Source organism: Alexandromys fortis, unplaced genomic scaffold, assembly GCF_014885135.2.
Source record: "Alexandromys fortis isolate MF-2015 unplaced genomic scaffold, M_Fortis_MF-2015_v1.1 scaffold_5, whole genome shotgun sequence".
NCBI lineage: Eukaryota > Metazoa > Chordata > Mammalia > Rodentia > Cricetidae > Alexandromys > Alexandromys fortis.
In genome coordinates this window covers 18,274,042-18,296,150 of record NW_026067924.1, presented here as the reverse complement: position 1 = coordinate 18,296,150, position 22,109 = coordinate 18,274,042, and the positions used below count along the sequence as shown (strand labels likewise).

The window sequence follows — 22,109 nt, the reverse complement described above, 5'->3', positions numbered from 1 at the left end:
AGGTTAGAGAAGCATCGACTTCAAATCAGCACCCCTGCTAGCTGGCATTCTGAAAGAATCCATTTCTCATTCTTAGAGTGGAGTTGATGACAGCACTTGTGTCCTCTGGCTGTCGTGTGGTGTGGACAGAGTGTGTGAATATGTGTGCACTATTAGCAGTAAGTTCTATAGTGTGGCTCCCGTCACCACCGTCTTAGCTTATCACCAGTGTTCATGGTGAAGAGCCCGTGACATAGGTGCTGTGGTTTTCTCCATTTTGCATTTGAGCAAACTAAAGTGAAGCGATCCACTTTCTAGAAAGCAGTGAAACTCTGATTAGTAGACAGGAAGGCCATGTCCTGGGTCCACTTATAAGACCTGGCCCGTCAGACGTCCCTGGGTCTAGGAGGAGACCACTGGGACTCTACCCTCCCTGCTGAATTATTGACTGATGATAGATTCTTGGGGAGGGACAGTTATTGTCTTCAGTTGTATGCCCAACAGTGAGCCTGTCAGACACAGATGGTCCTAGTTAAAATCAGTGGGTCAAAAAATACAAATCAAAAGAGCACAACATGACTGTGGGAAAGGAACATGGGAGAAAGAAGGGCTGGCAGTGGTGAAAGGCACCCAGAGAGGTTTGTGTGTGGGTGTGTACGAGAGCAACCGAATGCACTAGGTACATGTGTGAAACTGTTGGACAGATCAACTCAAAACTACCTTATGAAGATAGAGGGCAATAGGAGTGTCTATGAGTCAAGAAGAGAGAGTCTCAGAAGAAACCAACCAGTTTCATCTTCTACCTTTAGTTCTCTGAGTTGTCAGAAAATAATACTTCTGTTGTTTAAACAGTAGGAAGAGGCGAAGGAGAAAGAAGAATAAGGAGGAGGAGGAAGAGGAGGGCAGGTTGGCTGTGCCTGGCTCTTCTCTCCTGCTTTTCCCCTGACTGAGGAAGAAATGGCCACGCCGTTGGATGTAATCCGTAGCAGAGCAAAGGGGTTCACAAGAAGAGAATAAGAGGGGTGCCTTGTGCTAAGTGCTTGGACTTTCCCACCAGTTCTCCAGAGGAGTCCCCGTGTTCTAATAGAAAAATTAATTAAAAAGTATTTTCAGTGTACAGTTGGTCAAACCATAAATGGAGAACTCACAAGCCCTAAACATCAGGGAATCTTGTGTTTTCTGTCTGATCTTTCCTGAAAGAATTTCTGATAGCTTCTGCACAGAACTGAGTAATCACAATCCTTTTAGTCTTCGTTGGTCTTGCAGTTTCTGAGCAGCAGGAAGCTAAGGAGGCACAAGTGGGCCATGCTTACCTTCTGTCTCCTTGTTGGCATGTCTGTCCCTCAGACACGAGAAAGCAGATGGCACCTTGGGAAACTGGGAGGACACAGTTCAGGAAGTTGTGCAGTAGTTGTGGGGAGGGCCCCTTTGTGTACTGCTGCTTCTCCAGGTATTCAATTATGTCAGATTCAAGAGATTTCTTGGGGAGGAAGGATCTAGAACGAGTTGAGCCCAGGTCACCTCTCTCACAGAGTCTTCCTAAGGTACTTGGTTCTGTAACAGGAGAGAAAATGGCTCTCTCATGTTCTATCATGCAGCTGTTCAGGCAATTGTCTGCAAGGAAGGCTGGTCCTCCCAGGATCTTACTTGTAATACCCACCCTCCAATTTACCCCTGGCATAGCTTTCCTTCTGGAACATTCTGTTTCTCTTAAAACTCAGAAAAAAATTCTCTCTAAATCAAACAACTCTCCCTGGATTTCAGGTGACGTCATCATTTTCTCTCCTGTGTTGTGCCCCTGTCATGTCCGAGTGTTTTGAGTTTGTAACGTGTAAGAGTTCCTGGGCAGTGGCGAATCTGTGTACCATAAGACGACACTATTAGTGTGTTCTTCAGGTTTCAGTCATCCAGTGCCCTGTGGTTGGTAAACAAGAACACCAGGGTAGGTGTTCCTCTAATTGCTTTATAAATATTTCATCTTCCTAGCTGTCTCATATGAGAGATGCCTTTTCTCACCTTCTGATGAGCCTTTACTGGCGAGTTATAAAAACGAAAGAGTAACAAGGAGAGAAAAACTAGACCTTTGTTCATCAACGTTCTGTGTGTCGCAGGAATTTTCAGAAACTCGGACCCATAGACCGAAGGAAAACTTGTTCTGCAGCTTGACGGAGGGCCGACAGCTTGTGAAATGCGATCGAGGAAGACAGTTTGTCTTGCTGGCCGTGGACTGGACCCAGCAGAACTCTCCAGATTCTCTTTAGTTTCCCTTGTAGCACTCAGTCCTCTTGGGGTTAAGGAAGGCTCCTTCAGGAATGATGGTTTTCCTGCCTAGTTGTTGTCAACTTGACACAGACTAAGAAAAGGGACACCTCATTTGAGGAATTGCCTCCATCAGATTGGCCCATGGCCGTGACTGTGGGCATTTTGTTGATCAATGGGAGTGACTGCCCTTTGGCAGGTTGATTGTACAAGAAGTCAAGCTGAGCATGTCTTGGAGAGCCAGGCAGGGAGCTGTGTTTCTCAGAGTGTTCCCTCCCCCGCCCCCAGGTGTCTGCTTCAGCCCCTGCTTCCCTGACAATGATCTGTCACTTTGAAGTGTGAAATCAAAACGCTTTCCTCCCCAAGTCCCTTTTGGTCAGGGTATTATTCCAGTAACAAGAAGCAAACAAAGATAACCATCCCCAGGAAGAAAGGAGAAGGGAAGAGTGACTTTCCAGGATTGCCTTTGCGGTTTGATGGAGAAACGTCCTGGTGTCTATGACTTACCCAGGGAAGAGGCTGCCTAGTTTCTGTGGCCTGCTTCAGGGGACAAAGGGTACAGAGAAAGGAGAACAGGGACAGGGGCTCACCCATGACCTTCAGACCTAAGTCGACCAAAGTCCTCAGGGTGCAGAGTAACAATACTTGGGGTGTGTTTCTCTGACCAACACTGCCATTGTTGGTCCAGTTTGCAGATGAGAGAAGAGAGTCAGACATTATGTAACTTGTTTAGAGCCCTAGAGTTTTCCTTGACAAACCTGTACCTGTGTGGAGAATAAACCTCGAAGGACCCAAGGGAAGGAGGAAGAGGTGGAGACCGGCGCAGAGGTGTGCTTGTGTGTCATCGGGTTGTCTTGGCTGCTGAGGATCGCTATTTTTTTGTGTGGGGGCTCAGATGGAGGCCAGCACTCTGTTCTGCCCAGCCCGTCCCATCAGTCTTATGCAAACAAGTTTTCAGGACTGGATGTGGAGTTCTGTGTCCCGGAGTGAGGTGGAGAGAGAAGGCTCACATATTGTTTCCTTGATCAGCAGGTTTGGAAACTCTGAGTACTTGGCCGAGAGCTGGTGGAAAGATTGCAGAGTTTCCTGTGGCTGTCAGTCTGTCTTCTGAGATAGGGAATGGGGCCTGGGCTCTGCCCCTTGCAGTGGGGAATGTGTGCGTGTCCCCTTGAGGGGAGGAGGGGAACAGCACTGGCATTATAGCAGAGGAAAAGGGAATTTGAAAAGTAAATATCCAAAAAAAAAGAAAAAAAAAACAGACCAAGGGAGGAAGTGTGTGCAGTAGTTTGCAAAATAATGAACTTTCCAGTGGAAATGCTGATTCCCAAAGCTGGGGAACCCAGAGCTAGGGGAAGAGGCCCAGCAGCCCCGGTCAGTCTTATGTCTTATCCTGTTTTCTATTGAATTTCATCAGGAGGAAAAGAATCTGGAATAGGCCCCTCTTACCTCGGAGCTGCTGGCTCCATTTCTATTTCTGACTAAGAAGACAACTGAATAGCTGCTGTTTGGGGAAAAAATGCTGGAGGGTTTCTATGCAAGAAGCTCTGGATTTTAAAAATAAATCATTGGCTCGAGTGTTCCTCCACATTTTTAACAGCCTCTGAATTTGTGTTTAAGGAGCCAGTGATTCATTCATTCGTTGATTTGTTTGTCTGGAAAACTTTGAGTGGTTCTAAGCCATGCCATCTGGGGCAGCCTGGGACTGCAGAGGTGAATAAGACAGGATTCTTACCCTTGGGCAACTGGCATAAGCCAATTAATACAGCAAGGACAGAGAAGAGCTCTGGTGTTGTGGGTCCTTCTCGTCCCACAAGAACACGTCTTCTGGCAGTCTCTAGATCCCGGGACTCTGAAGCCTAATTTATGTGGGAGCTGCTGTGTACCGCTGGTGTGGACATCTGGGTAGGCTTTTCTGAAGCAGATGAAGGGCAGAAGCAAGAGACATTAGGCTGGCTCAGGATATAGCAGATTTCTGGTGAGGAGACAGACAGCAAACCTTTGCCACAGATTGTCTTACTGTCCACCACACCGGGAGAAGGGAGAATGGAGGCTGAAAGAGGGCTTTGCCTGCTTGAGCTCCTCTGCTGGAAGGAAGGCATTGGGAATGCACTGTTGCTGATCTTGAGGGACAACCCCCTGTGGGGCATAGAGGTGGGGAACCAGGGGGATACTTGAAAGCAGGCTGTGCAAGGTTTCTTCACACAATGAAAGCAAGAAGTGAGATATTCAGATTCAAGAAAACCACAAATAGAAGTGTGGTTCCTTTTGTCATTTTATTTCCTAGTTTGTACCTAAGAAGTTAACAGAATTTTGACTGTATTATGTATATTGGAATCAATTGCATGGATTATTTGGGAGGTTTTCCTGGAGACGGTTCCTCCACCAGGTGATGGTAATTCAGTATGGACGTAGGAAAAAGTTTCCTTTGCTGTGTTCCGTTAATTTCTGCCCAAATCTATCCAGCAGTTCTCCTTTCTTCAGAAATGGAGGAGGCAAGCAGCCTTGATTCATTATTTCCTAATATCCCATGGGAAGTCAGCGCCAAAAGACGATGGTCTGTGAAAAAAAAATCTGGACAGATACTCTTGCAAATATTGTAGATTGGCTATGGAACGTGCACAGGACACATATGTTATTCTGCAGTCCTGAGAAGTCCCGCAGCAGTTCCCCCACCATCCCCTCTAAAGAACGCTATGGTAACTGCATCGTGGGCTGTGAACTCAGGCAGGTGTAGTCTGTGCAGGTGCGTTCTGCCCGTCTGGGCTGCATCTGTGGATGTGAGACACAGGACACGCTGTGCTGTCTGCAACAGTGCTTAGTTCAGAACAGCGCTAGGAAAAGTGTACAGTGCATACAGCAGTTTGTGGACACTACTATTCGGTTCCGTGTTTTCCAAGAGACTTGACTTTTTCTTTTTTAAACTTCCTTTTTTTTTTTTTTCTGGCATTGCACTTGTTAATATCTCAGAGGAGTCATGTTGTGTGAGAGATGCCGGAGTGAGACTAATTCCAGAAATCCATGCATGACTTCAGTTAGTGGTCCCAGAGTGGAAAAATAGCTCCTAAGCCCCGAGGGCTAGGTGATGCAGGAACTCTGCAGTTGGAGAACCAAAGTCAATTATCACCGGGTGGCAAGCTTTAGTTGTGTTTTATGATAGTCCTCTAATGAAGTGGTAATAACTCAGGGCAGTAAACAAACGGGGCAGGATTCATGGATCAGGAGTGCTTCAGCTACAGGTATTAGAACCATTGCTCAAACTCACTGCAAAACAGGGACTCTGCTTCCTGTATCTAGGAAGGGTATTAGGGTTGGCACCTAAGACCCCAGTCCTCACACCCTTTCTGCCATCCCTCCCTCCATTGACTTCTGCCCTTCTTGCCTCTGCAGAGACTCCTGCCCCACAGAAAGGACAGGTCTGCAGACAGCTTTAGCTTTCCTGGCCTTGGCAGGAAGAAGAATCCTTTCCTCCCACAGCTCATGGGCAGTCACCAGAAGCAGACTTCCTTAGGTCCTGTTTGTTCTGCGTGCCCAGCTGGTGCCGGAGACATGACCCAGATATCGTTGGTCAGGCAGTAGCTACTGGGGTGGGGCCTCCTACCCCAAAGGAGCAGTAGAGTAGCATCTGGACAGCTGTGTGTGACAGAAAGTGTTTGGGTTTGATCCCTGGCCTCCCATGTTTTGTAGGTTCATGTTTTCACATTGAATTCATTTTCCCGTCGGTTTTCAGTAGCTTACAAAACAAACATGTGTATTTCTTCAGCAAGTTTTTGCATTGTGTCTCATCTCCCTTTTATACACTCGAGACTATCAATGTCCCCTTGTAAAGCTAGTCTGTATAATGAGTGTTCTCAAAAGTTCAAAAGTGAGATTAGAATCAACCTCCTTTAGTGCCCTAGTTCTTAATCGGCACCCCCGCATCCCCTGCCAAGGGACAGTTGGCACTAATTGAAGGTATTTTGTTATTTCATGACGGAGGTGCTGTTGGCCTCTGGTGGGCAGAGGTGGGGACACTGTCAGCAGCATACAGTGAACTGATACACACACACCTTTGTCAAGGATCATGCGGTTCCAAATGCCTGTTGTGTGATGTTGTAGTTAAGAAACCCTGCAGCAGCTGATTTGTGAGGCTGGAAAGTTTCCTGACTCAATGTGTCTCTCCAAACTGTGTGGACTTTAATGCTCTCTCTCTCTCTCTCTCTCTCTCTCTCTCTCTGTCTGTCTTTTCTTCCTTTCTTCCCTTCTTCCTTCCTTCCTTTTTTTATTTCTTTTCTTCTTTTTTGTTTTGTTTTGTTTTGTTTTTGTGACAGGGTTTCACTGTGTAGCCCTGGCTTTCCTGGAAATAACTCTGTAAACCATCCTGGCCTTGAACTCACAGAAATCTGTTTGCCTCTTTGCCTTCTGAATTCTGGCATCAAAGATGTGCACCACAACCACTTTGCCTGGCCTAAAACTTGTATTTCTTTTAAAAGAGCTTTGCTTATGACTTTTTCCGCCTGGATTGTAATTGTATATGAATAGGGGTGGAGCTCACTGGGCAGGATGCTTAGCAACGTGAAGCTCAGAGTTTCACCCCCAGCACTACACCAGGTGGCACAGAGGTACATGCTTATAAGTGAGAAGTTCAGCAGTTCAAGGTTATTCTTGGCTACGTAGTGAATTTGAAGCCAGCCTGGCCTACACGAGATCTTACCTATATATAAATAAGTGTATGAATACTATTTTTTATGTTTTATATAGTCTTTCAGTCAGTGAACTTTTTAAATAAATATGATTGACAGGCATGCTTTGTGATTTTAATTCTCACCCCCTTTGCCTCATAATGTATTAATTATGCATCTCCCCTTCTAGAGATTGCTTTGTTCATTTTCTTTAGGCTGTGCAAGTGTTTTCCTAATAAACTCAGGAGAGATTATTGTAAAGGGGACTGTCGGATCCTCTTTGTTGTAAGCACTTTCTCAGGGTGTTACTGTTAAGCCCCTATAGTGGCTTTTGAATGCAGAGCTATTTCAGCTCCTATCTATGAGCTGTTACAGTGCTCCCCATTTTTGGTGTTATAATTACCAGTTTCCCAGCTTTGACAGAAATTATTTTCCTACAGTTATTGAGAACAGAGTCTTAGAGCCCGGTGTCATTGGAGTTGACTCCTTCTGGGGCCTCTCAGGTTGACTTACAGCTTCATGGGCTTTTCCGGTGTGCCTGCCTCAGTCAGGCAGCCCTCTTTCTTATCAGGACACCAGCCATACTGGGTAAAAACTCACCTCAGAATTTCATTTTTACATCACCTCTTCAGAAGCCCTGTCTCCACTCAGTCACATCCTGAAGTCGTGGGGGTTAGGACTCCCATCAGAGGACCCAGTGTGGAGGGGTCACAGTCCATTACAGCTGCCACTGAGGGGGCTTCTCCTCTTTAGAATGTGGAAACATTTGGAAGAAATAACTTAAATTCTTCAAGATTTAGTGTTTTCATTGTTCGCAGCAAATAACAACTTCCATCACACAGAGCTGTTACAATGAATAAGTAGAAGAAGGTGCTCAGCCTTTGACTCCTCTCAGATCCTGTCCACTGTTCCTTCTGACACCTGCCCTATTCCACTCATGGTGGCAAGTCAAGATGCTGGAAAAGAGATTTTCTGTTCAAGTTCCCATCAAATTGCATGGCAACACTAGCTAATAGCACATTTTCTTTCATGGCAAGTAAATAGCTGCAGTTATTACCAAGATTACTGCCCATGGTGTCTGTCAACAGCATTTACATAAAATGAAAGGCTGGCCTTGCACACTGATTCAGTCTCTCCCTTTCCTCACTTTCTCCCGAATGTTTATATATTCCACAGTGTTCCCTGGTCTCCAGGGCTCTCTAGACCTTCATTTTTGGTCTTCTGGGTTCTGAGAATGACCTCAGATCCCAGATAGAGATGGAATTAATCCGTAGGATCAGCCTTCACCATATGTGGTCCATTGGAACCCTCGAGGGTAAGGGACACATATTTTCCTCTTGTCCCCATGGACTTCCATGGCAGTCCCTGTTTATCCATATGCTTTATCAAAAAGAAGGTTGTGGGACTTCATTCCGCTGTCTCATGGATTCTTGCTACAGAATTTCCTTTGTGAAATTTGTTTCGGAGGAGAAACAAAGGCAGAGTTCACCAAGACTGGGGAACTCACCACTCCGACTTAGGCTGGGCGCCGTCCTCTGTCCCCACTGCGTCAGTGCGCCAATGTGTCAATGTGTCACTGAGTCAGTGCCTTATAGTGAAGGCACGTTGCTAGTCAGACTTGAGGTTCATGAGCTGAACAATTTACGAGGTAAGATTTTCCTTGCTTTAGTTGAGTCATAGTTTCAGAGGTTTCGGGCTTCAGTTGGTTGCTCTGCTGTCTCTGTGCTGTTGTGAGGCAGAGCATCAAGGTGGGACAACCTTGCTCACATCATGAAGGCCTGAGTAGAGAAGAGAGAAAGGGCGGGAGGAGGCAAGTGGGAGGAGCCTAGGTTAACCTTCATAGTATAACTTCCAAGTCAAGCCTCAAGTCACCTAATTCCTCTTTCTAGGCTCCACCTCTTGTTACTCTCTCCCCAGTAGTGCCGCAGCTGGGGACTGTGCACCCAGCACGTAAGTCTGTGGGTTATTTAAACTCTGGCGGATAAGCGATGGAATGAGTCTGTTCGGAATAGAATGATGTAGCCCCGAGAACAAAGCTTTACTGAGCCCTGTCTGTCTGCTGGGAGCCTTCTTGAGGAACCCTGCCCCTATAAGGCAACAACCTCAAACATGAAAGCTAGAGAGTTCCAGGAAGATGGGGTGGGCCTCAGAGTGAACTGTGGCTGCTTTCTGTGGGAGTCCTTCCCCTTTCTACAGCCCAAGGCAAACGGAAATGGGAACCACACAACGTTTTAAAAGCAAGGCTATCTCCATGGGCACTATTTGAAAGCCGTTTTCTGTCACCAGAAATAATGTCTGTTGAGTCGGTCAGAGGAGAGAGAGAGAAGGGTTGAGGCGGGCCCTTCCCTATGTTGCTTCTCATTTTTGTCCCATTGTTCTGACCCAGCCTCCTCTGTCTGGTTCTTTCACTGTGATGAATTGGAAAGCAAGACAGATACCTAGTTAGGGATGGAGTGATTTCTGTCCCTTATCTTGGAAACATGACTCAAGGAGACTTTCAGGGATAGAGTAAACCTACCCATGGTTATAGACCCACGTGTAACTAAGACGTAGCCTTTAGTAACTAATGCGTTTCTGAAGAGTCTCCTCTTTCGCGTATATTCAACTGTACTCAAGCTTTTGAATGTGCGCATGACGGTTACAGACTCTCAGTTTTACATCTGGAATAAAGTGAATCTAGCAGGCAAGTAGGGGCATTTTCAAATTCTCCACCCACTCCTGGCTGACTCCAGAGATTTGGAGTTAGCTTAGAAAGCAGTGGCTAGGCTGTCTAGCCAGCTGCATAGACTGTTTCCTCTATTGTTTCTGCCCTCAGTGATCCTCAGATTTCAATCCGAGGAAGAATTATTATACCAGATTCTCCACAATGATTGCAGTCACCAGGTGATGTCAGGAAACCTGCACACTACTTGAGAGATGTAGTGTTATAAACTTAATTTTTTCTGTGTTGGTAGATCTCATGAAAGGTCAGTCGTGAAGCCAGTGGGGTCAGCTGGCAGCCATCTATGAAATTGTGACCTTGCCCTGGGGGTGTAACTGCACACGATGTGGCTCTCCTGTTGGAGGGTCCCAGCATGCTGGAAGAAACTGGCAAGGGTCAAGTGTTACAGATGCTTTGCTAAGGGGAGCAAAGGGTCCCAGGAGACCAAACTTGTTGGATGGAGACTTCAAAGTGTGTTTCCATCTGGAAATTGGAACTGGGGCAGTTAACCTATGTGTTAACACTTGCTGCAGAGCCAATCAGATTGTTCTGTGTAGTTCTAGCAGTACTGTCCTGACCACTAGTGACCCTCCCAGAGGGTTTGCTGCCGCAGAATCTCTCATGACTAAGGGGAGCTGCTTCCTTTTAGTAGTGAGGAGCAGTCCGAGATGCTGCCCACCCCGCTGCAGTGCATAGGACAGAGTTCTGGCAGAGGTCTCACCTTTGTCTAGTGGTAAGAAGTCAAAGCCACTGAGATGCTGCTTTGGAGCAGTAGAGACTGTGCGTAGATAGGCCAGGAGGAGTTCCTATGTGGGGCATGTGGGATGGGTTGCTCACCCTGCAGTTGTGGCTTCAGCTCCGCTCCCTGAGAGCCGTGGTGTTTCCTGCCTTCTCCTGCTGTTGTCACTACAGGGAGAGCCCTTGAGGACTAGCTGGCCTGGGAAGCAAGCCAGGGAAGTCCCCGACTTCTTCCTTTCAATGGCCGTGTTGTGTGTGCTGCCCTTCTACTCTCTAGGGAGACTCTGGGGAGCCCTGCTTTTGTGTTCTCACCTCTTCAGCAGGTTTTCGTCCCAGAAATAAAGACCAGTTAAAGTGGGAAGAAAACAAGACCGGCCTTTGATTCCTAGGCGAAGTCACTTCTTTCTGTGTAATTTTAGACTGTTTTGTGGAGAGGTGGAGGAGTGCTCAGGGCACTTTTATTTCTGCAGTCCATTCTCTGGACCCTCAGGATTGGGTGTTCTCTGCTTTGAATGAGTTACCCGATATGCACACAACTTTTGTCCTTATCAGAACCTTTTTCTTTTTCTTTACTCCTCCCTCCCTCCCTCCCTCCCTCCCTCCCTTCCTCCCTCCCTCCTTCTCTCCTTTCTTTCCCCCTCTCTTTTTTTTTTTTTTCGAGTATAGTTTCTCAGTGTAGCCCTGTCTGTTCTAGAACTCTCTTTCTAGACCATGCTGGCCTCGAATACACAGAGATCTACCTGCCTCTGCCTCCCAAGTGCTGAGCTAAAGGTGCGTGCCACAACTGCCTGGGCAGAGTCTTTTTCTTACTTTTCGTTCTAGGGCTTGTGTTTGGATGTGGATCCCCAGTAAAGTGGTTTGGTGCTTAGGGGGTTTGTGTCCCTCATGTTCTCAAGTATGCAAGCAAGGCAGAAGCAATGCAGAGCAATGCAGAGGCTGTCCCATCCTTAGCTTAGGTTAGTGTAGAGTGAGACACTGTAATTATTTAGTAAGCCCCTATTGTTTTCAACTTTAAGAAGTTTTTTTTTTTTTTGTTTTTTTTTGTTTGTTTGTTTGTTTGTTTTTTTGAGACAGGGTTTCTCTGTGGTTTTGGAGCCTGTCCTGGAACTAGCTCTTGTAGACCAGGCTGGTCTTGAACTCACAGAGATCCGCCTGCCTCTGCGTCCCAAGTGCTGGGATTAAAGGTGTGCGCCACCACCGCCCAGCTAACTTTAAGAAGTTTTAAACAAAACAAAATTTGGTATTGTTTTGACAATTTTTTTTCAGGATACCACCCTAGAAAATTTAAGTTACTCAAACATAATGCAAACCATTAGGGTTTCTAAATGTAGCTGGCTGGATAAATAGCTGTATAGGAACAGGTACTTCTTGCCTAGACGTCATAAACCAATGGTGAAAGAGTGTGTGCAGGGTCAGGAATCTGGGGAGCAACCTCCCAAGTTATGAACCAGCTGCTCCCTGAAGCTTTCTTTTTCTTCTTTTGCCTGGTCTTAATTGGTTTCTTGGACTTGCCTCTTTTAGGGATCTTTCAGGAATGTTTCTGCCTCGGGGCTCTTGCACTGACCTTTTCCAAGTCAAGGGAGTGTTTCTCAGCTGTCCACAGGGCCTGCTTTCACCTTTCTCCGGGTCTTTACTCCAACACTGTAGTCCCAGTCAGCCTTCCCCTGCCTTCATGTTTGCAATTGTCATCCCTTGGTCTGCCCCAACTCCCCGCCACCTCCAAGTCACCATGCCAGCATGTGCTGATGAGTCCCTACGCATTCTTGTGTCTCTCGTGGACTCTGCACCTGTGTCCTCGACACAGAAAGCAAATGTTGCACCTCGTGGAGGGGCAGTGATGATCTATGGATGCAAGATTAAACCAGGGCTTTATGGGTTTGTCCTTACTGGGCTCCACTGATGAGCACCGCACTGCAAGCTTTCCAGTTCTTCTTAGCCGAAGAGGAGCAATAGCTTTGCTAAGTTTACCTCCACCGAAGTTACTTATGCAAACAACTGCGGGTATCACTGAGGTATCATTATTAACTCTGCCATCCCTGTCATCACAGTGATGCGCTGTTCATGGGCCATGGAAATCAGGGTAGGAAAATGGACAAGACTTTTGTTGGTCTGATAAAGATCAAAGACATGTTTGATTAAAGTCTTCATATAGATTTGTATTTCTGAAAAAAAAAAGGCCAAGACCCATAGAAAAGGGCAGAGTTTGGACAGTGGATAGGAAAAGAACACGAGACTTTCCATTATTATACTTGGCAATGAGAAAAATACAAGCTAAAAAGTACATTGAGGTGTTTTTCCAAGCTGTCAGTTTCCACACTGGCACACACTCCATCTGTTGGTGAGGCCATGAGCAAGCAGGCAGCCTCGGGCATTGCTGGAGGGAGGGCAAGTTGGTGGAAACTCACAGAGGGGCTCTGGAGATACCAATTAAAATTTAGACAGTATACTCTCTTGGCCCAGCAGTTTGACTTCTGTGAATCTATTAAGGATAAATTTTTACATGTGTGAAGTTATATTTGCATGACTTTATGCCTTGTAGGCTTGTTTGTAACACCAGAGGTAGGAGAGAAAGCACAGGATCAACTCACTGCAGGGGTCGGGCTGGCTCGTCAGGGAGGGCACACCCTGATGACCAGCTGGGAAAAGAATGAGTCTGCCCCAGTATTGTATTACCTCTCTGTGGACACATAGAGAGACCTGGAAAAGCACTAAAGTAAAAAATAGTACAGGATGCTGCCTTTGTAGAAAGAAGTGGGAAAACGGCAGAAAATAGTTTTGTGTTTGTTTTCCATTCATGAGGACATTCTGAAGGAGAGCACCAAGAGCCAATGAAAAGCTGTTCAGGTTAGGGGGAAAGTGCTGATGGGTGGGGTGACAACTGGGGAGCCTCCTTACTGTGTATCCATACCCACGGCACTGCTTCATCTAGCTGAATAATCAGTGAGATAAAGAAATGGAGACACGGGAGAGAAAAAAATCATTACTTCCTTTGTGACAGAATTCAAGAATCTTCTGAACGCTCCCAGGCCGCATGTGTATTCTCCCTCTGCAAGACTGGCCTTGGGGAAGGAGTGTGAGCATGTGTGAACTCCTGGGGAATTTCTCCTTCCTCATGACATCCTGGTTGCTATAGCACAGATCTATTTGTGACACATAGAAAATGCTTTAAATAAAAGCTGCTTCCTGACCATGACTTCCTGGGCAATGTGTTCTTCCGGAGACTGTTGAGCGCCAAGGTTTACATGCAGTCTGGGCGAGATCCCTGCTCATTCAGGCCCGAGCACCAATGAGTGCAGGGTTCCATCTCGTGTGGTAAGGGGCTGCTGCTTTGCTTCTGAAAACGTGGCAAGCCGAACCACCAGGGCAGTGGCTGCTGGAGGTTTTGCCGCCCCTGCTTTCACAGCCTCCATCTTTCTTTGGGGACGTGTGGTGCTTTGGCTGTGCCCCTGTGGCTTCAGTCCCCAGGCACCAAGGGGAGCATCTCTCAGACACCAGTGAAAACAGGAAGTGATGAAGCAAGTTCGCCTTGCATCTGCGCTGAGCTACTTCTTTCTTTTTGTCATTCCTCATTAGATATAGCCACGTGTGACGATCTACGCAGTAGGATCCCCTTTTCCACCGGCTCCGGACTTCCTCCATCACACAATGCCGCCGCCTGCGGATATCGTGAAGGTGGCCATAAAATGGCCTGGCGCCTACCCTAAATTCATGGAGATTGACCAGGTGAGTAAGACGGGCAAGAGTGCAGAGCTCACAACGGTGTTTCTCCCCACACTGAGTGGTTGGAGACTTTGGATACCTCTCCTTCCTTCTCTGAGGAACTGTAAAATCTGGGCAGTCACTGCCGCAGTGTAGTCTGTGCATTTACAGACTTGCCCCATCTGCTGGACTGTGTCAATACTGGGTTCCTGTCCGTAGTAGTCACACTACCATCCAGAGGGACAGGATGATTGGGCGCTGCTCAGTAGGACAGATGGGCTGTCCCAGCATACTTGCAGGGACTCATGGGTGAGCAGGTCGCTCTACTATGGGCAAAGTAAAACTTAACTTTAAAAAAAAAACTTATTTCCAGAAGAACCAACAAGTGTTTCGTTGTATTAACAGGTTTATAATAAAATTAATACAGAGGGGCTTCATCTTGGAGCCCAGCCCATCATAATTTTATTTACTACATAAAAATCACTGAGTGTCTAGCAGATTTTCTGAAATATGGGATAGAATCAGGAAATATGTACTGAATGAAAAATATATCAAGGGGGTTTATAAGAATCATTTCACTTGTGAGCCTGGATGATTGACAAGTCATGTGATCTGGCTTTTACTCTTTGATTAGAGATTGTCCAGGGAAGTTGGTCGGTTCTCATTCCCTGAAGTCATTCTGGAACAAGTAACAGATGAGACTTAATTTATACTTACAGAGTTCAGGAAGCATAGTGGTGGTCTATATTTTCAATTAGAAAACCATGGCAACACTAACCATTATATTCTTGATACTACTTTATCATTATCCTCACAGTTCTTTTACTGGGTCAGATTTTAATTTTATTATCAGGTTGAAGATCACTGCAAGAGTTACTTGGCAATGTGTGGGTTCCAAGAAGTAATCAAAACAGACACCACAGGTCAAACCAGAATAAGTAGACTTAAATTTACATGCAAGAAATGTCACATTGTGCAGATTGTTAAAACCCGCCCATCAAACCAGCACCTCACTGTCATTTTCACTGTCCTCTGAGGTCACTGGAGAATCAACTCTTACAAGTGAAGTATACATGCCCAGTAGCTTTGTGTAGGGATCAGGAAGCCAACACTCAGCCTTCTTCACTTGAGGTTTGCATAGGACTGGTCGAGTTTTGCCTTTAAAAGAGATTGCCTGTAAATAAATAAAAAATTAAAAAAATAAAATAAAAGTGAAAAAAAAGAAAAAAAAAGAGATTGCCTGGTGATATCTGACATAGACCAAATGTGGTTGGGACTAGGTATGGCCAGTCCAAAAGAATGACAACCAAAGCAAATGCTGGTTTGTCACTCACAGTTCTGGGCTCTGCTGAGGCATGGGTTTAAGTGTGTTCTACCATGTTGTTTTGCTTTATCAGCATGTGGGACTCAGGAACAGCTGCTTGGACCTTAAAAATGCAGGCTCTCAGGCCTTACCTAGACCACTGACTCAGATATGCATGGTGATAAGATTCCCAGGGTATCCCTGTGCATAGCTGAGTGGCAAGTGGTACCCAAGCCAGGGTGCACATTGGAATCACTAAAGCCATCGGTTTATTCTAAGTGAGTCTCATTTAGTGGTTCTGATGAACTATTTAGTATTCATTTAACCATGGTTGGTGGAATTTGTGGTCCTCTGTGTTAAGACACCCTTTGATGCACATTCCTGCTGCCCGGGGAGCCTTTGCTGTGTGTATGAGTTTCAACAATTTTAAAAGAAAATAATCTCTGTACTTTTAAACAATTTCAGGCACTTGGTCCATAATCACATAATATACTGTGTATAGTCCATGTTCATATTTCATCAGTTGTCCCAGTAGGGTCATTTATAGCCATTTTTACGCTGTTTAATGCCCACCCAAGATCACATACTATATTTATCATTGTACCTCTTTGATCTCCATTGTCTGACATGTCTCTAGTCATTTCTGACAGCTGTTTTGTGGAAAGCACTTCAGTTTGGGGTTCCATGGTGCCTCTTATCTATTAGATTTGAGTTTTGCATTTTGGGCTAAAGTGCCAGAGAAATGGTCTTGTGTCCTTTTCTGGGTGACATGCCAGGGAGCTCTCAGATGACTTTGTTTCAACCTTGTTCCTTATCCCAGTGCTATGGATGAGAACATGGGAGCTCAGAGAAAGCCGCCTGGCTTGTCAGTCCGTGATGGGCCAGGACATGACTGCAGGCTTCCTTTCCTCCTGAGACTTAACTTTTAAATGGCCATCTACATTGTGGTCCTCCTGGCATTTCCAGATCGAGGCAGACTAAGAATGAGGAACCCAGGCTCTGCCTGCCTGGCTGTATCACAGCCGAGCCACGGCAGAGCTGCGGCTGTCAGCCACTGTTTCCTGATCCAATGAGAACTTGCCGTGAGACTTGGGACCACACCTCCACATGCACCGAGTAGTCGAAAGGATGATTGCCTGGAGTTTCTCCTGCGTTTCTGCATCCTGTGCTCCGGGTCGTATTGTCTGCCTCTTGCCCACTGAATGCTAGCGGAAGTGCTGGGAAGCTCATTGCTTCCTTTAAGCTTGGATAATCACGATTTCACTAACATCTTTTCAGAGGTCGGGTTGGGCATTGTGGGCTTTCTGCTGTCACATCGTGCGGTCATTGTCTCTACTCTGAGCAGAGGCCTTGGATGGAACCTTGTGCTAGAATCATCCAGGAAGTTCATATGAAATATGCAGTGTCTAGCTGCAGAGGCTTTTATTCTGTTGACACACGTGTACTAATATAATAAGCACCAGCGAATCTAAACCAGACTTCCTACACTTTGAAAAGTACCTACTGGATAGGGTGAGCTTGTCTTTAAATGCTGCTTTCCCAGGATCCTGTGACCAGTCTTGACTTGATGATGGGCGGTTCACCAATGCATCCTGGGGGAGGAGCTTCCACCATGGTGGTTATCCAGGGCTCAGCTGTCCTCTCATGACACCTGCTGAATGAGGACGTCTGCTCACAGTGGCCTTGTTTACATTCTTTGTCAGCCTCGAGCAGATTCTTCTGTGTTTCCACTCGCCAGGAAGAGTTGCTAGGATCTTTTTTTTGAATGGACTTTGTCGCGCCACATGGCACATTCCAAAGTTAGCCACTCTCTTGGTGCCTGACTCTGTTCCAGCCAGCAGATGCGAGGCTGAGGAGGGTGGTTGTTGGGATACGCAGACGCTACAGTGACCCCACATTTTCTGTTTTAGTTACCTTTCACCTAATAAATACCGTGTGTCTGTGGAGTCTGAGCTTCAGGCCGGAGGCGCTTCCTGCATGGCAGTGTGGTGCACAGGGTGGTGGCTGTGTACAGCGTAGGTGTATATGGGGGCAGAACAGGAGTACTGAGACCCAGCAATGGTCTCTGCTTGCTGTTTTGGCTGCGGTAAAATAGTATTTTAGATGGAGTAATAAACGGAAATTTCTCGCTCCCAGTTTTGGAGGCTGGAAATCCAAAGCAGCAGTGGTTAAGGATCTGGTAGGATCCTGGTTTATCACAGGTTTCTTCAATGAATCCTCCCATAGGCCGTGGTACTGCCTGACTCTCTCGGCCACTTTCCAGCCTCCTCTGCCTTCCTTATCTAGTCAGCCATTCAAGGCTCCACTGCCATGTACCGCCACGGCAGGCTCAGTTTCAGCCTGGATTGAGAATATATGCATTCCAAGATAAGCAGTTCCAGGGCCCTGATTTCTGAACTAGCTTGTTTGCCTCGTGGAGCCTTCTTTTCCTTGCTTCAAAAAGGGGAAGGTTATAATAATTTGTTAATGCAAAGATTAAAGAAAATATATGAAAACCATGTGGTTTATTGCCTGGCTCAGAGTCTTAATTGCCAAGGTAGCCATTATCGCTCTTAGTCTAAGCAAGTGTGTCTAGTTCCTTTTCACCTGCATGCCCTTCCGGAACAGCACCAGAAAGCCACCTTGTTTCCATCCCATCTAATTTCCCAGTCATTTAGGAAGGAGGGAAAAACTGGAGAGCAAGTGGGAGACATCACCTGGCAGCAGGAAACTCCTAGCTGTATGTGCAGGCAGTTAGCGTTGTGGAATAGTCCCTGGCTCCCTACTGCTCCGCCCACCCACATTCCTGGGCAACTCTACAGCTTGAGAAACAGCTATGGCACGGTGGCCTTGCCTCAAATGCTGCTGGAGTGCCTAGTGACCAATTCTTACTTGATGCGTGGGCATTTTATTAATGAACCGGAGGAGGAGCAACTTCCTCCACTGACACCTGTTGTGTCTGAGGGAACATCTGCACCCAGACCACCACTTCCAGACAGCCGTCCTTCTGCTTCTAGCACACTCTTCCAGCTCCAGCATCTCTTGCCTGGGCCCCACTCACTCCCTCTTTACCAGACCCTGAGCCAGCAAAGCATCATTGCTGTGCCCGAGAATGCTGTGGCCTTGAGTCCTATGTGATAACGCCAACTCTAGGCACCTGCCCTCTGCCAGCTGGTCTTCCTTCTCCAGGAGAGACAGAAGAGTGGCCGGTGTCTCTCACTTGACTACACCAGCCCTGTCTCTGTGGTGTTAGCAGCCTTTTCTTTTTTAGCCTGTCCTGCCCAGTGCTTCACCTCTCCACAAGCTCCTTTCTCTCGTCCCACAGCAAGCCCTTTGATTCCTACCGTGGGAAATTGTCACCTGCAGTCTCTTCCTGTTAACTACGGTTTCCCCATTGCCATGCTTACTTTGATGTTTGTATTGGTAATGTCATGGTACCGTCTGTGGATGGACAGCACCCTTCTTTCCTTTGAAGCTGGCTTTATGGATGTAGTATCTACTAGTTTCAATCAAGTGTTTTTTTTTCCCCCCCTCAGCTTCAGTTTCCTCCCTCTTGCTAATTTTATGTGGAATCCTCCTTAACTCGTCCCCTCAGATATCATTCCTGAGGGACGTCATTGCTGTTTTCTACGGTATTAAGTTTCCATTTTGATCCTAGTCTACTCTGCCAGATATTTTCTACCGTCAGCCCTCTAGTCTGTGTGCTCACCATGGATGGACAGGTTTGGTCTTAACTGCATCTCCTTTTGTCGGGGTCTGGTGGCTAGCCTGGACCATAAATTATTTCTCTGAACCAGACCCCAACATAAACTGTCTCTCTCTGGACCAGCATGGAGGCACGGGTATAAAGACACAACTCACATGGCTTTATCAGGAGGGAGATTCTTGATGGTCTCTCATGAAGTCCTGAGTTCACATCCTGAAGAATTCCTCCTCTTATTCTTCAAACAGCCTTTATACCAAAACTTAATTTAGGGGAAATACATTAGCATTGTGTTTCCTAGGTAACCAGGTGAATGGCTTTCAGTTCAAGTCTACAACTACCTGCCTGCTGTGTCTGCTAGGCTTGAATTAGCATCTCTATCAAATTACAAAGAAAGGAGCAACAACATCCTGACCTTTTGTTAGGTTAAGAAGGCCTGTCTGGTAGGCTACTTGACCATCCTTAGATACTGACTATGGCTTTAGAGCCTGGCTGCCACACCAAATAGAAATAATAGGCCTACAATCTTTCAGACGTTAAACTTCACACCCGTCTAAGTGATACCTGCGTCTATCACCAGTGTGGGCCATTATCTGGCACCAAATCTCTACTTGATGGAGCCTGGTACAAACGTACAAACCATCAGTTATCTTTAGAAGACATACAGATGGTTGATGGAATTCTCTAATTGTGAAGAAAAGGGTCTTAGGGGATCATTTATGGACCCGCGTCTGAGTACAAATTATGGACTTTGTACAAGGAGAGTGTGCAGGTCAGGTGAGGGGCCAGTCATCTTCACTAACTGTGTGCTAGACAAATACTCAGAGAGGCTGCTGTCCTGCTGACCGAGACCCAGAGGGTGCTGATGTTGTGTGACAGGCTATTCCTGGGGAAACATGACACATGCATCTACTCATTCCAGACAGGTAGCCCACAACAGATGCAAGTAGAGATGGAGCCAAAGTCCATCTTGGCGGAACAGTGTGTTTTACTGGGTGTTACTTACAGAAGCAGAGATGCCTCACTAAAGTTGATGGCATCATGAGTGACAGCTTGTAAAGGCTAGAGACCTGGACCTCACTTCACAGCATGAAGGCAGTTCAGCATTTTGGAGAGTGTCCTCTCCTGGTGACTCGGTTATCTGAGCCTCTTTCCGGCAACTCAGCTTGTCCTTGTTTTCTTCTAGGCAGTTTGGCTGGTCCTTGCTTTTTCCAGGTTCCTGGGTTTAATTCAGAGTTTTCTTTGCAGCTTGGTTCTTCTGAGAGAACTCTCAAGCAGTCTTTACTGTTTACTCTAGAGGAGGGAGGGGCCTAGTGAATCTGCTCAGTTTCAGGGACTTCTTGAAACTGTTTTGAGTTATTACTTCCTGTCTTAAGGAGCTTCTCTGCAGGATGGACTTTCAGCCTCACGGAAACCCGCTGCACAGCAGATGAGATAGATGGTCGTGGCTTCCAGTCTTGACTTGACTGGTCCCTTCTTAATTGGTTTCTGGATTTTCAGGGTCTCCTCGCTCATTGCTGCCAGAATGAATCTTTATTGCTCCATTTTCCTGTTTGGATGATTTGGATTTTGTTTGAGAAAAGCGCAATACGCTAAAGGGGAAAAAAAAAAAAGGATTATAGATGATTATGGGATTTTCCAGTGATCCTGAGTCTCTGATCAGAATCCTAAGTACAGCGTCTTAGTCTCCTGTAATTTCCCCCCAGCAATCCGTATCCAAAAGAGCAGCAGTCTTGAAGTCCCCTCCTGTTTAGTAAATGCTGGTTCTTCTGACTTGCGTCGCAGTGTGTTCATAGATTTCTCTTCTCTCCCAGTTTCCCTCCTGTGGCTGTCCCTGGCTTGCCCATGCTGCGAATCTGAGCTCCCGCAGAGATCCGTCTCCTTACCCAGCCCTTTTCTGAACACATTATAATACAGCGCTTTTGCCAGCCTTCTATTTTCTGGAGCCATCCATTTTCATCGCCTGTTGCTTTTATTTGCAGTTGTAATTTGCATTTCTCCTGTGTATACACATCTCTTGAAGTTGATTAGGAGCTCCCAGTGGTCAGCATGTGGTTTAGGATGTTTGTGGCCTGGGGGTCTATCATACGACTCTCTCTTGTTTGTATGTCTATCATGGACTTGAATTTTGAACAGCTAAGTTGAAAGTAACATGTTGCTATTCTTTATTTGCCACGCTTTAAAAGGGTTCCTTTCCATATGTGGATGGGAAGTTTGTTTCCACAAAAGAAGCACATACGTTTTTCGGTAACCAGGTATAAACTGTTTGTGTCTTTGCCTCAGCTGTTGTGTTTTTATACCATATTTAAGGTACAATTCAGTAGGTGCAAATCTGAGTTAGACCAGACCATTCACAGAGCTCATTAATTAAATAAAGTGCATTCACATTTTGTACTTGACATTTCAGGGTTTTGTGGATCCTTCCCATAAGACCAGCAAAAAATAAAATAAAATAAAATAAAAACAATGGCTGCCATCTAGTCGGCATGCACTGTGCCCGGCGGCGTAAGTGCACTGCACGCAGTGTTTTGTCATATTGCTATAGCCCTAAGAGTTCTGTGTGGCTTTCCTGTTTCATAATTATTCACAGCCTCATTAATTTGGCCACGTGAATTCTGCTAGGAAGGTGCTGCCTTGAATCCAGCCCTGTTCACCACCGCTGTGCAGGCAGTCGTTAATAAATCTAGGTCTCTCTGCTGGTTGGTTCTGCTTTAGCCTCTCCATCTATTATGTCCCAGTAACAGCAGTCAGGTTTGATCAGAAGTGAACACCATCACTGGTGTGCCTGCTCCGCTGCTACCACTGACATTTTCAGGAACTTGTTGGGTTAAGAAAGCAAAGGCTGCGTTTTCTTAAAAATCCAAAGGCACCTGCCCAGTGGTCTGGATTGTTACAGTAGAGATCATGCAAAGCCATATATGGCCTAACAGGCTAGCATGCAGGAGCTGGGCTCCTCAGCAGGCAAATTAGCAAGGTACTTAAGAATGTGGACTAGGTGGGTACCGATTGGACTCCAAGTCAGGCTTTACACTTCCCCTGGGTGTGACCAGGAGCAATTTCCCATTTTGTAAGGAAGAATTGGCAGTATTC

At 46.2% G+C, this 22,109-nt stretch overlaps 1 protein-coding gene across 3 annotated transcripts in view; it reads left to right on the top strand.

Annotated features, from left to right (window-relative positions):
• Positions 1-22,109, top strand: part of Elmo1 (engulfment and cell motility 1) — a 513,908-nt gene that overhangs the window by 81,137 nt on the left and 410,662 nt on the right. For 2 of the 3 annotated variants that reach the window (XM_050142466.1, XM_050142465.1), the window contains exon 2: positions 13,909-14,058. In XM_050142466.1, coding sequence (XP_049998423.1) covers positions 13,981-14,058 — 78 coding nt within the window. In that variant the 5' untranslated portion in view covers positions 13,909-13,980. Of the gene's footprint in view, positions 1-13,558; positions 13,648-13,908; positions 14,059-22,109 lie in introns of those variants that run through there. The other variant, XM_050142467.1, reaches the window with a different exon arrangement.